The sequence below is a fragment of the Neltuma alba genome, unplaced genomic scaffold (assembly GCF_004799145.2).
Source record: "Neltuma alba isolate B1F8T4 unplaced genomic scaffold, ASM479914v2 tig00011585_pilon, whole genome shotgun sequence".
Taxonomy (NCBI): Eukaryota; Viridiplantae; Streptophyta; class Magnoliopsida; order Fabales; family Fabaceae; genus Neltuma; species Neltuma alba.
Genome location: NW_021636238.1, coordinates 496,687 through 510,464, shown reverse-complemented (window position 1 = coordinate 510,464; position 13,778 = coordinate 496,687). Strand labels below are relative to the sequence as shown.

Sequence of the window (13,778 nt, the reverse complement as noted above, 5' to 3'; positions counted from 1 at the left end):
TCAGTAAAGTGCTGATTTATTACATAGTAATAAACTTATATAGAGAATATGATGATGAAGCATCATTTGCACATTGCCAGCAAAATTGCTTACATAGGCATCATCACTCAAAGCATCCATCCTGGAATAAACCCATTCGCTTGATGACCTTGTGTTGTTGCTGCTATCTGATCTGAACCCTCAGCATTGTACCTGTAATCAAATTCACGCTCATCAACTTATACACATATATTGTCTATCATTTGCATGAGTGGTAATAGGAGCCAACTCGCAATTGGCTTTCAGTCAATCCGAGCCCGCCTATGAAAGGTGGTGAGCCACATTTATTCACCTCTTTTCTTTTGTTTTCTTTTAATTTTTTTTTTTTCATTTTTCCCCTTATGCCATTTACAAAAAACGAAAAAAAAAGGAAAAAGAAATAATTGTTTTTTCTTGAGATACTTGATTGAAAGTACCAAGTAAGTGAGATAAGCATTTTTTAATTTTTCAAATGAGATATGACATATAATAATATTAATAACAACAACAAAGTCTTATCTCACTATGTTGGGTGGCCATTGAGCTCTATCAAAAGACCAAATTGGTAAGAAGTTTTTTCTTGTGTAACTTGATAGGCTGACTCACCCATTACTGGTTAGCTTACAGGAAGCTCAATAAATATCACGTTTGTTTATCCTAAATGATGCAACTTAAAGAAATAAGGATACCATAGTTTAGGCCCAAAAGGTTTATTATTAAATCAAGGATTTAATAAAATAATTGTGATTTATGTTAGGCTAACATAGGAAATCTACAAGTATACAGTTTATGATTGTGTTCTTGAAATATCAGTAAGAATATGCAGGAAGTATGTATGAGATATTATATACCCAATCTGTAATGTGGGATTGCAGTCCAAAGGCTGGAAGAAGCCCTGAGAGTTTGCATTCTGGGAATCATATTGCATGCTTTGATCACCACCTTCCCAAGATTGCCTGTAGTTGTTTCTTGAAGTGATTTCTTCAAGCTGCTCACAACAGTAATGTAATTAACCAACAATAATGTAAGCAGATGCAGAGGAGCTTGGTGCCAAGGCAAGTTTCAGGGTTTCAAGAGACACATGAAACGCATATTTATTGGTATTTCTATTACAGAGGGTAAAAATCATTACAAAAGACGGTGTTGGACTTCAAGAAATGAAACTGATACAAGAAAGTGAATAAAAATGTTTGAAGGTGTTCAGATTAGCTTTTTGGAAGTAGTTTTACAACATATAAGTGAAGTATGTGGAAGAGTTTTGTTTTGACTTATATGAAAATGTTTTCGAAAGGCTAATCCAAACACCTCTAAAGCAAAAAGATGGATTAAATTCTTAGCTGATACATGAATTCTGAATTGTAACGTTTCCAACACAAGGATCCTAGAAGAATACGAAAAAGAGCATGTAAGTTACTAAAAGAAGCCTAGAAATCGCTGTAGGGTTTCAGAGACATCACAGATAATTAGTTGTATAAAGTTTTTGTTATTGTACTTCTCTAGAAACAACACAAAGTAGACCATTTTCAAATACATTACTAGAGGTGGCTTTGCACTTTGGAGAATGTTACAGAGGAATTAATTGTCCGAGTTAACATTAAGAAAACCAAAACCAACCTTTGATCGTACGACATGCAATTAATGAACTTGTTAAAAAGTTACCTTCATAGTCAAAGCTCTGTTTGCATCAACCAGAATCTGTTCCTGTATTAGAATCGCGAGCTTGCAAGTATTAGACACAGAAAATAATATATATAGTTCTATTGTGCCAAACAATTTACCTTATTTTGAAGATCGCTCAGCTGGTCCAGCATGAATTGGGTCTGCAAAGTAATATTCCAGATATTTGTCAGGAACCATTTTAAGCTTATATTGGAAAGTTGAAAGATAAAGACAGAACAAATTATGATTTCAATCTTAGGTGGATTTTCTTGTAGCCAAATCAAGGATATAAAATTCACTAAACTTCCTTTATTTTGAGAACAGTCACAAGCCTTACAATCACACAAAATCAAAATGTAAAAAGTATGTCACAAAGTGATGAGAAATTTAATGGAGAAAACTACACTAACCTTGAGGCTAGCCGGAAAATTTACATTTCACATGAGGACGTACAAATTCATTACCTTGATGGACCTCACTTGCTTTAGAGATGAATCAAGCTGGCGCTCAAGCTGCTCTAGTTCCTTTGAGTTCAATGGACCCAAGTCTTCTCCTAGAAGGTTTCTACAATGACACCCCAAAAAGAACAATGGCATGGCTTTAACATTCATCAGCTATTAAATAACTTTCTTCATTTCAAAACAATTGTCACCTTCTAGCTGTGCACACAGATTAAAAAAGCTATTAAACAGTCTAAATTTTGACAAAATTTAATGATATTTAACTAAAGTATTCTTATTAGAAATACTTCTTTTTCATTGATAAGCGCTTGTTGAAAGGTAAAATTGTTAATACAACACTTGCTTCTTTTTTTTTTGGGGGAAATCTGAAGTGTTAATTATTTAGAAATAAAGTCAAACTTCTAGTAGAGAGAACCCCAACTCCTTTAAAAAGCATGAAAAATTTGAATAGAGTAAATAAGCCTAAGGAATCAAGCCATAATGTTTATAGTTTGAAAATTATACATTTTCTTATAAATTTGATGTATGTAAGAAGTTATTACATCCGAAAATATAGAAAAAGCTGCATACTAGCCAAATTTACTGTTAAAAATGGAAGCAGAAAAGACGAAACCAGGCTGTTCTGATTTATTGAGTTGTATCTTAACGATGAAGAGCTTAAAATATTATGATATAATTATCACCTTTGGGTCCTCTGGAGAGATTCCAGTCTTGCTTTCAGCTTCAAGTACTCGCGGTAACTGGTCTGTTATGAGCAAGAAGATGAAAGTTTACTAACAAAGCAAAAGTTGGTATGATAATACATTTCTTAGGAAGACGTAAATTAATCTGCAAAAAGTTATAGCAGTGATAAGAATTTTACAATTGAGGTAACTAAAAACATGATAAAGCTTTTCAAAATTAAATTGTATTGACCGAAAGTGATCAATATTACAAGAGACAGAGCAAGAACTAAGAAATGTAAGTAAGAGACCTCAAGCTCCTTGGCTGGTTTGCTCACTTCCACAGAGCCATAACTGCACTTTTGGTATCTTTCAAGTGTTTTGAGCATGCTGATATATTTCAGACACATAAAAGAAAACACATCAAATAATATATTGATGATGGTGAATTACTTAGTAGTGGTACAACCATAATGCAGTACCAAAATAATAAACTCTTCTGATCTTATTTATAAGTCACTTTCAACATGTTTCATACAAACTAATAAAAACTTTAAACTTCATTAATTCTCATTTAAAATTCAACAATTTCTTAATTTTATCCCTATTTAATATACAATATATCATATGAGAACAAAACTAACACAATAATGAATGAAAGGTAAAATTATATATTCATGTGAAAATTTTCTCTCCTTGTCCTATAAATAGAATAAAAAATTTTCTTCTCTCTTTGTCATATAATAGGACTAGAGGAGTAGACATTAAGTGACCAAAATGTCCTCCTCATCCTTGTGTTAAATCAGCGTGCTTGGGATTTTTGGGCTGGTAGATGTGTGCTCTATTGTAATTTGAATTGTGTGATATTAAATTCTGTTAAATTTAAAAATTAAGGAATATGATTGGTTAGCATTCAATTTTGTTCAATTAAAGTCTTTTTTTAAATATAACTTAACTCTCTTCTCCATGTTATCATGTAACAAATATTCTGTTTGTGTGTCGAAACCTTGTGAAATACATAGAATATCCTTCATTACGATTTACAACTCTGTTTGAAGAACTCCTTTCACTACTCTCTTAAGGTCTAGTACTGCTTGTTACCAATACAAATGAGATTTGAAACTTAATCTAACTAAAAAAACCAGGTAACACGGTAACTCTGGGCATGTTTGAATTTATTTTGTGTTTTTTTTTCCTCAAAACGATTTTATAAAATTGTTTTGTAAAACAAGTTTCAAAAACAAAAAATAAAAAATATCTGTTTCGATAATTGTTTTAAAAAATTATATTTGAAAATAAACATACAGAGACTAGAGGGTGAAATTTCAATTAGAACTCGAGTTCTCAAATGAAGAAAAAGTCACCAAGTAAAAAAGAAAGGGTGTCTCAATTTTCTCAAACAAAAAATGAGAAATATTTTAAAAAAAACAAGAAAACAACTAAAAATTGTTTTGGTTTTTTAGTTTTTAAAAACAGATTTTTGTTTTTAAAAATAAATTACCAAACAAAGTTTTTTATTTTTTTTTGTTTTTAAAAATTAAAAACTGCTTTTAAAATAAGAAACCAAACAAGGCCTCTGTTTCTTTCTTCTTCTTCTTTTTCTCCTTTTCTGGCTCTAGCTAAAAGGAAAGCATTTTTCAGATTTAACAGGAAAGTATTCAAAATCAATTTTAACAGTCTAGATATAAAATTTTTAACTAGTGATTTTTAAATAAAACGTTTATTTTTTTAAAAAAAAACTTGCAATTAAGAGATCATATTTATTTTGGATCATGTACCAGTTAAAAGGAAACCATTTTTTAGAAAACAAAAACATTAAATATTAAATCTCATCCGTCTATATTAAATTTGAATGATTAAAATTTGATAAGTATCATGATGCTCATCACTATGATGAGTATTGAAACTAATTCCCTAAGACAATGAGAGTTAGACCAAGGGAAAAAAAAAGAAGCCAAAGATCTCTATTAATGAGATTAATGATGTTTGTGTTTTTGTCGCTCAAAATAATAAATACAAAGCAACAATATCTTCATTTAATATGTTTAAAATCTAATAAACAGATAGTTTTTCATTTTCTTTTACATCTTTAGTGAAACGAGCAGGGCTAAACAAATTATTTCTCCGTTTTTAGGGAGATTCCCCAAAAAAAAAAATATCTTTAAATTTTAAAATTTCAAATCAATCTTGGTTACTATACTCCAATAACGAAAAGCAAATGACAACACATTTTTATAGTTATTTCTAATTTGAGATTTTGAAATCTGAAAGATATATATATATATATATATATATATTGAGATTTCCCCCTTTTTTATGTCAAAAAACAAAGTAATTAAAATATGAAAAAGTACGGTACAACGTGTTTCAGGAATAGTAGATTAATATATACTCTTCCAGTCTTAAATATAAGACTAAATATAATACCTATTTTGTGATGCAAATTATACTACAAAATAGGTTTTACATTTAGAACAGGAACAATACCATATCATATTACATCAAGTGTTTTATTAACCATGTCCACATGTACCACATAATATATCGTGGCCTTCCCCCACCCCGGGACAAAAAACGGACACACACACAAACACACTACTTTAAATCAAATTTCATTATTTAAAAAATATATTCATTTACGTTGCATTTTTACTATATTTTTGTTTTATTCATGCGTATTACCATTGTCATTATCTTTTTTATGCTATTATTTTAGTTTTTTCTCTCAAGTACATTCCACAAAACTTTTAAATAATTATGTGCGTATGCATGGAATCACGGACAATGCACTCTAGTTCTCTATAAATGTATAAATTATGTGTACATTTTTGTCAATGCAAAATGCTAAATTTCACATGAGTTTACATATCACTTATACTTCTTTTCTCTGAAAGTTAAAATATACAGATTTTCTAATTTACTACTTTTGGTCCTTAATATAAGACCCTGTTTGATTTTTATTTTGGTCCTAAATATAAGATCCCAATCCATTTTGTCTTTCATATTCGTATATTTTTTGTCAAAGTAGCCCTTCTAATAATAAGAGTTCTAGTCAATACACTTAATTAGCAAGGATAGTTTAGGAAAGACAACACCTATTTAGGACAAATAGCTAACTCAACTTACTTCTTTAATTTCCTCAAATTAGTCAATTAGCTCTTATAATTAGGACTGGAGGTAGTATTTATTATGGTTCCAAACACAAACTGAATTATAGTGATACATAGTTGAGCAAGAAAGTTAACAGAAAAACCAACTGATGAGTTTTTAGGCATAAAATAAATAAACACAAGAACAAGGACATCACACAAAAGTAATATCATCCTAAATATAAGACTTATTTTATAATATAAATTATACTGTAAAATAAGTTTTATGTTTAGGACAGAAGGAATAATAAAATTAGAAACAAAACACAAAAGAGGAAAAGAAAAAATTAAATGAGAATGAGAGAGAAATCCAGAGAAAAATCCTGTCAATCATCTAGACAAAGTACGAACCAGTTATCAAAGGACGAGATATTGATCAGATCATGTACTACATATTAACAGATCTCATAGATATAACAGAAACGAAGAGAAGTTACATGAGATCAAATCAAATCTAAAACTAAATAAGTTACTTCACTTGAGCACGTGATGAATATGACTGAAGCACCAGCAGAAGCCAGAAAACAAGGGAAATAGTACCAGAAAGAGAGAGAAGGCGATAGATCTGATAGATCAACAAAAAAATATGACAACAAAAGAAAAGAGAAATAAAAATAGAATGAGGAAATTGAGGGAGGTACGAACCTAGAGGTGCTACAGAACTCATAAAGCTTGCCACGGTTGGAGAAGACGATGAGGGCAACTTCTGCATCACAGAGAACAGAAAGCTCATAGGCTTTCTTGAGAAGGCCATTTCTTCTCTTAGCGAATGTGACTTGCCTGTTTATCTTGTTCTCTATCCTCTTCAGCTCCACTCTTCCCCTCCCCATATCGCCTTATTATTATTATTATCTTTTCTATTTCTGTACAATCTCTTTTCTTCCTTCACTTTCTCTCTCTGCTTTCTTCTTCTTCTTCCTCACTGATCTCTTCCAACGGGGGTAACCAGCTGGTTCTTCTTTTCTGGGTTAGTAACCAAATGGAACCAAATTTGTGAAATGGTGAGAAAGTTGGCAACTTTGAAAGCCCTGGAGAGAAGGGCCAAAAAGCAGAAAGAACAAGAGGGAAAAAGAGAGTTAGAGAGAGAGATTGATTACTCTTTCTCTTTTCTATAGTCTTCTGATTTATCTTCTGGTGGTCCTGCAATCGCCACAAGAAAAGAAAATGGGATGGAGGTTCGGGTTGGTGTTCTTTCCAGTTTCATACAACATTCCTTTTCCCATGACGGTCTATGTTAAGGTATTTTTGGCAAGAAATCTTTTGCCCAGTCTCACTGGAGCGCGTGCTTCGCACGATCCCGTGTGTGAATGTTGAATTTTCGCAATTGCGGGTTGGCGCGTAAGTACAGCTGTCAAGAGCATTATTATCAGTGATATTTTCGTTTTTCCTCGTGTAAGTAATCTGAGTCATTCTTCAGCGTCTCGTGAGAACTGAGAAGTATCAGAACGTCGTCCTTCATCTTAAAATGGACCCCCACGTGTCATGTTGTCACTGGCACTAAATTTCTATCATACATAAAAAATATATTTAAATTTTGAAGAGAAGTATTTACATTTGATGTGTAATAAGTCTCTAATTAATATAAGAATATATATGCATTAACATAAAATTAATTTATGGTAATTTTCAGAAAATCCTTTGTTTTCACCAACTTGTTTCCAAAAATATATATACATCGAGGCACCATTATTTTAATCCTGGTAATATTGTTTTTAATTTTTAATATAAGATTGAGTTGTATATTGAGTTTAGTTATAAATATAAGGTTTCAAACTATTTATTCTTTTATATTTATCAGTTTCTTTCTAAATTATACCTATTGATTTCATATATTAAAAGAATTTGCATTAAAGGTTAATTTCAATACAAATGGTTTAAAAGGGTATTTTAGAAAAATCAAGACATATTTTTGACAAATAAATAATGTAATTATTTTTCTTAATGTACTCAAATTATATTAAGAAGATGTTATATTAAGAATCAAAGTTGCATAATACTACCTCCAGTTCTAAATACAAGAACTAATTGAAAATTCAATTTGGTCATAAATATATAAGAACCCAATCCACATATTGTCTCTCATATTTCTTCAATTTTTTAAAAATCTTTTCATTCTAATGCACATGATTAACAAAGATATTTTAAGGAAGCCAACACATATTTATTATAAATAACTAACTTAACTAATTTTATTAACATTCACAAATTAGTTATCTAGATATTATATTAAGGATAAGAGGTTGTATTATTTTAATTTGAGAGTAGGATTTGTGTTGAACATTAATCTAGTTATTCAACCATCAAACCGTCACTTGCACTAAGGCATTATTTTTCTAATCCGATTGATTTTGAACTTAACAAAATTAAATAGTTCTCAGGTACTCACACATTATATTTTATAACTTCAAAAAAATAGAGTTTTGTGTGTATATAACAATGTACTCAAAGAATATAATAAACAACAAAGCTTACGTATTAGTAACATCTGCCTAATCAAAATTACGGTAATCAAAGTCTTGCAAATGATTTAATCTAGCCAAACCCCCCCCCCCAAAAATCAGTTCCCCTTTTGTGTCTCTATATACAAAATAATAGGGGTGTTCATGGGCTGGGCTGGGCAGGGCATGTCCCCTGCCCGATGCCCAGCCCGAAAAATGAGCGGGCTGCATTTTGCGGCCCGCTGCCCTGCCCTGCCCACAAAAGCCCTAACCATTTTCGGGCTGGGCAATAACGGGCTGGGCAGGGCGGGCTTTCAAGCCCAAATAGTGATACCTTGGTAAAAAAAATTTTAGTTAAAGTAAAGGTATCTTATAATAACTATAAAGAAATAAATACTTGAATAAAGAATAAATTCAACAAATTAATAACTTTGCTTTGTTTTAAATTGATATATCTTTTAATATAACACTAAAGTGAGCTTGCTTTTGCATCTTTGCAAGACAACCAACAATAAAAACAAACTAAAAGATACTAAACCAAATTAAAAAAAATTAAAAAGATACTAAGAAGGAAGAATTACGCATACCACTAAATGTATCTATGGCAAATGAAAAAGGAGAGAATAATATATATTATTATATATCATTATAAGTATTTTTGGCAAAAAAAAAGAATTATAAATATATATATATCACGGGCAGGGCCAAATGGGCAGGGCAGCATACCATGCCCGCAGCCCTGCCCTGCCCATAATATGCCCAGCCCAAAAATGCCCATTTTTCTTTGGGCTTTTTTTTTTCCGGGCTGGGCAGGGCCATTTTCTTGCGGGCTCGGGCGGGCATACCGGGCTAGCGGGCTTGATGAACACCCCTACAAAATAATTAGACTCAACATTGACTTCTATGCAAAGATGTCTAGTTATACACACTTACACCAATCATATGTCCTTTTTGTCCTTCATAATTCTAGACCTATGAAAGCACCTAAAATTTCAGAGATAACAAGAGGTTTTGCTTACAATTGACTAATTTTTCAACTAGAAGATATCTTGGCCTTAATTGACACTACAGGTGTAAATAGGTCCGGCCAATTTTGTAGTAGTCGATCTGAGCCTGACCTATGGTGTAAAGTTCCTTTCTAAAACTGAAAATTTGCTCACTTCAAAGTCGTTTAAGACTTTGCTATGGTAGAAAAAGAAAATGGTTATATAAGGCTACTATAGTAGAAAGGTTTTAACTCATCTTTCAAAAGCATTCTTGAATAAAAGGATTTCGAATAATTAGAACAAGCGTAACCACGTTAGAGAGGAATCAAACCCACTAACATGGCTATAGGGAAACAGGGCCCTGATCAACACGATTATCAAGTAGCCTCCTAGTGTTAAGCTTAGAACTAAAAACAACACCAAGCCTACCAACATCAATGGAATACTGAATACTACACATCATGTATCATAAACAATCAAGGTGGATCCACAAAAGTTGTATGCATCACCCTAAGGCTTTCGACCTACTGCCAGCACTCAACCACAATCCGGTAATCAAAATACAAGTAAACAACTCTCTAATCAATAGACAATATGCAAAAGAAAAGGAACCCTAGGTGACAATATACAATCCATCATCACATGCAAAAAGCACAGAGGCAGTACAAATATCTATATAAGTGTAGTCCTCTGGATTCTGTAACATCTCAAATTTTAGGCATAGAAGTATCAGAATTAGTCTGAAATGGATAGACTACTAGACCCCTTTTGGTAGAAGTCACAGAGGTTCCCTGAAGGGATAAAAAGATTTCCAAGGATTAAATCGAAAAAGGAAAGTTTTCAAGGACTAAGAAAAGAGGAAGTTAGAGACTGGGGTGAAGTCTTGAGGCCCAGGAATGAGAAATAGAAATGAATGTAAGCCAAAGGTTATATTAGAAACCTCAATGAGGTGAAGTATGGGGTTAAGCCAAACCATGGGTAAAATCGTAATTTTGTAAAGTTTCGGGCCGTTGAGAGCAACAATGAAAATTATACCTACAAATTCCAAAAAAATCCCAAAAAAAAAAGGGAAATGACATGTTAAGGCCTGTATGTGAAGAAAAATAACAAAAATTTCCTTGGGTTGACTTTAAATGAATTTTAAAGATTATAACTCATTTTGAGATATAAAATTAGATTCAATTATTTGACCCATAAGGACGACTCAGAAATGTAAGAAAACATAGGGATTCATGAGTTAAGAGATTGTAGAAAATTATAAAATTAGTATCATCCCTAGAAGGCCAGAAAATGGATTTAAGAATATTTAAAGTCCAGTTATGCCAAAAAAGGGCGTTTTGTAGGAAATTCAAAAAGAAATATTTACGAATTGAGTTATGGCCCGAAAAAATTAATAGATTTTTTTTCAAAATCAAAGGAATCTTATGGTATGAATGAATGAATTTTTGGAACTCTGGATTGAATAAAATGCTCTAGTCAAATATTAAATAATTTGTGTCCCCTAAATAAGAGACAAGATTAAAGAAAATATCTAAAGGCAATTATGAAGGTGTTGAGTCAGCGTGCTGATTCACTAAGGTGCAATTATGACACTGCTGAGTTATCTAATGAGTCACCAAGAGATAATTATACATAGTAGAAAAATCAGAATGCAAGATGGGTATGTTTTAGATAGTCTTCTGTCTACCTAATATAGCAAAATTTCTACTGCGTGACTTAGTGAAGCCAAGTAGTCTCTCAGTAGAGCTAATTATTTTCTTCTATGCTTCTATAAGATGGTGCCATATGCAGACTTATTTTGGATGAGAAAATGATGCCAGAACATGTTCCAATGGTCCCGAGTAAGTCAGGACTCGAATAAGTACCCGATGCGATACAAAATGGCAAGATAGGTGGAAGAATACCTAGAGGCTGTATTTTTCACAAATTTTATATTAATTTCCTCCCTATTCTAATGTCATAACAGTGAAGGGACATACAAGAGAGATGCATACAGTTGGATGAACAACACGTGTATGGTTAGATGAATGACACGTGTACGGTTCATGTACGGTTAGATTAAGGACATGTGGCTTAATGATGTAAGCATAAGGTACGCAAGATGATGTAAGCACGATGTCATGAGGACACATGTCATCATAAGACAAGGAGACAAAATGAATGACTAAGATTTAATCTTACAATTTCAAGATCAATGGTTAGAATTTGTTCATAAAGTCTATAAATACCCTTCCCCTCCCCTCATTTTCATCTAAGCTAATGAAAACCATGGGAAAATTCTTGTAAAATGAATTTTAGGGAGAGAAAGAGGAAGGAGAAGAGAAACACCAAGTGACTCCATGCAAGATCAAGCTCTAAAACAAGGTATGTTCATGGTTTTTGATGTAGTTTTCACTACCCTTGTTATTGTTGAGCTTCGTTATGGGTTTTAATGGTTTTTGGGAGCTTGAAACCCTTAGAGGGTATGCTACATGAAATTCCTAAGTATAGAGGAAGATGAAATTGATGTTAGAATAATGTTTAAAGGCTTGAAAGGAACAAGAATCAAGTGGTTTTATATTGAAATTGGTTAAATTTCATGATTGTGTAACTTGAGGAGATTGTTTGGCCAAGCTGAATTCTATGTCTTAGGGTTGGATTTTGATGATTTTGATGCTTCCAATGAGTTTAGAATGAAAAATTGTGTAGGGTAAAGGTAAGAAAACAAATTTGGAAGCATTAGAATTAAAAATGAAAATTTTAGACCTTAAGTTTATCTATTTGGCCAAGGCTAGAAATAGGGGAAAGAGTTGGATTTTGATAAATTCAATCTCATATTTGGATTCATCATGGAAAATTGTATGGGAAATGACTAAGAGAATGATTTTAAAGGCTATGGAAAAGAAAATGAAATTTAAGGTTAAAGAGGAATAAGTTTGAGAGTTAAGAGGATTAATGGTTTTTTATGGTCTTGATGGATTGGTTATTAATGTATATTGTGAATCTAGGGCCACGAGACACCAAGAAAGAGGAATGACAAGATTGTTCAAGCAATCTTGATGGTTTGGAAGTAAAGGGAGTAAGAAGAAAGCTTAAAGATAAAAGGTAGTGAATTTACCTCTCTTGGGTAATTGATGTGCATGCTTGTGTGTTGTTGTGTATTATATTGTTTGAAATGATATGAGATGCAAATGCTAGTAAGGTGCTCTGTTTCTTTGATGTTTTCTATGGCCATGCATGTTAATGTGAAACATTGAGCATGAGATATGTTATAAGTAAACATGAGCTAGATCGAGTAAGCATATCATACACTTGTATCTATCTTGCATGCATTGATGGTAATGTTTACTACTGAAATTCTCCTGAATCTCACCCTCCCTTAACCAACCATAATAGGTGCAATGATCATAGGAGAAGAAATCAAGAAGTGAAGTAAGGAAGAGAGAAAAAGAATTTAAGAAATGTATTATATTACATTGTATAATTTGTATGTTAATGTATGATATAAACATGCCACTAATATTATGTGATGGTAAACGATAATGATGGCATGTATAATTAGCTGTGATAATGTATGGGAATGGTTAATGCATGAATGCTGTAATATCCCAAATTTTGGGCCTAGAAGTACCAGAATTAGCTTGAAATGGGCAGGCTACCAGACCCCTTATGGCAGGAGTCCCAGAAGTTCCTTGAAAGGATAAAAAGATTCTCAGGGATCAAATTACAAAGCAAAAGTTTTCTGGGACTAAGAAAAGAGAATGTTAAAGACTCTCGTGAAGTCTCGAGGCCCAAAAATGATAAATAGAGATGAATGTATGCCAAAAGTTATGTTAGAGGCTTCAATAAGGTTAATTATTGGGTTAAGCCGAATCAAGGGTAAAATCATAATTTTGTAAAGTTTTTGGGCTGTAAGGGTAAAAATAGAAATTATGGCAAAAAATCCTAGAAAAATCCCAAAAAATATGAAATGGCATGTTAAGGCATGTATGTGAAGTTTCAGGGTCCAGTATAAGAGGTTGAGGTCATTAAGGGTCAAAGGTTGTGCTAGGAACCTCAATAAGAGGATTCTTAAGGCTAAACCCAAGTAGGGACCTAAATGCAAATTTTGTAAAATTTTAGGTCAAAAAGGATAGTGATGGAAAGTTGGCCTGAATATTTTAAAAAAATCCCAAAAAAAAATAAGAATAAGGTTCAGAGGCTTGTATAAGGCTAAAAATGACGAAAACACCCTTGGAAGAAATTTGTAGAATTCCCAAGGTTTTGGCTAATTTTGAATATTAGCATAAATTGAATGATTTAAAATATAGGAAGGCCTTAGATAAATGGCAAATATAGGAGAAAATACTTGAGAAATTATCACAGGTTTTAAAAATAATTCCATCACCAGAAAGCGAAGAGTTGACTTTAATGGAATTTAAAGCTT

General features: G+C 32.2%; 1 protein-coding gene across 1 annotated transcript; it reads right to left on the bottom strand.

Moving 5' to 3' along the window:
* Window positions 1-33: 33 nt before the first annotated feature.
* Window positions 34-6,896, bottom strand: LOC114715304 (developmental protein SEPALLATA 1-like). Its single transcript, XM_028900105.1, has 8 exons — window positions 6,595-6,896; window positions 3,112-3,190; window positions 2,822-2,883; window positions 2,142-2,241; window positions 1,797-1,838; window positions 1,678-1,719; window positions 870-1,006; window positions 34-192 (listed from the first exon to the last, which is right to left on the bottom strand). Exons 1-8 carry the CDS (start codon window positions 6,777-6,779, stop codon window positions 108-110), a joined length of 732 nt encoding a protein of 243 aa, XP_028755938.1. The 5' UTR covers window positions 6,780-6,896; the 3' UTR covers window positions 34-107.
* Between the last annotated feature and the right edge of the window lie 6,882 nt (window positions 6,897-13,778).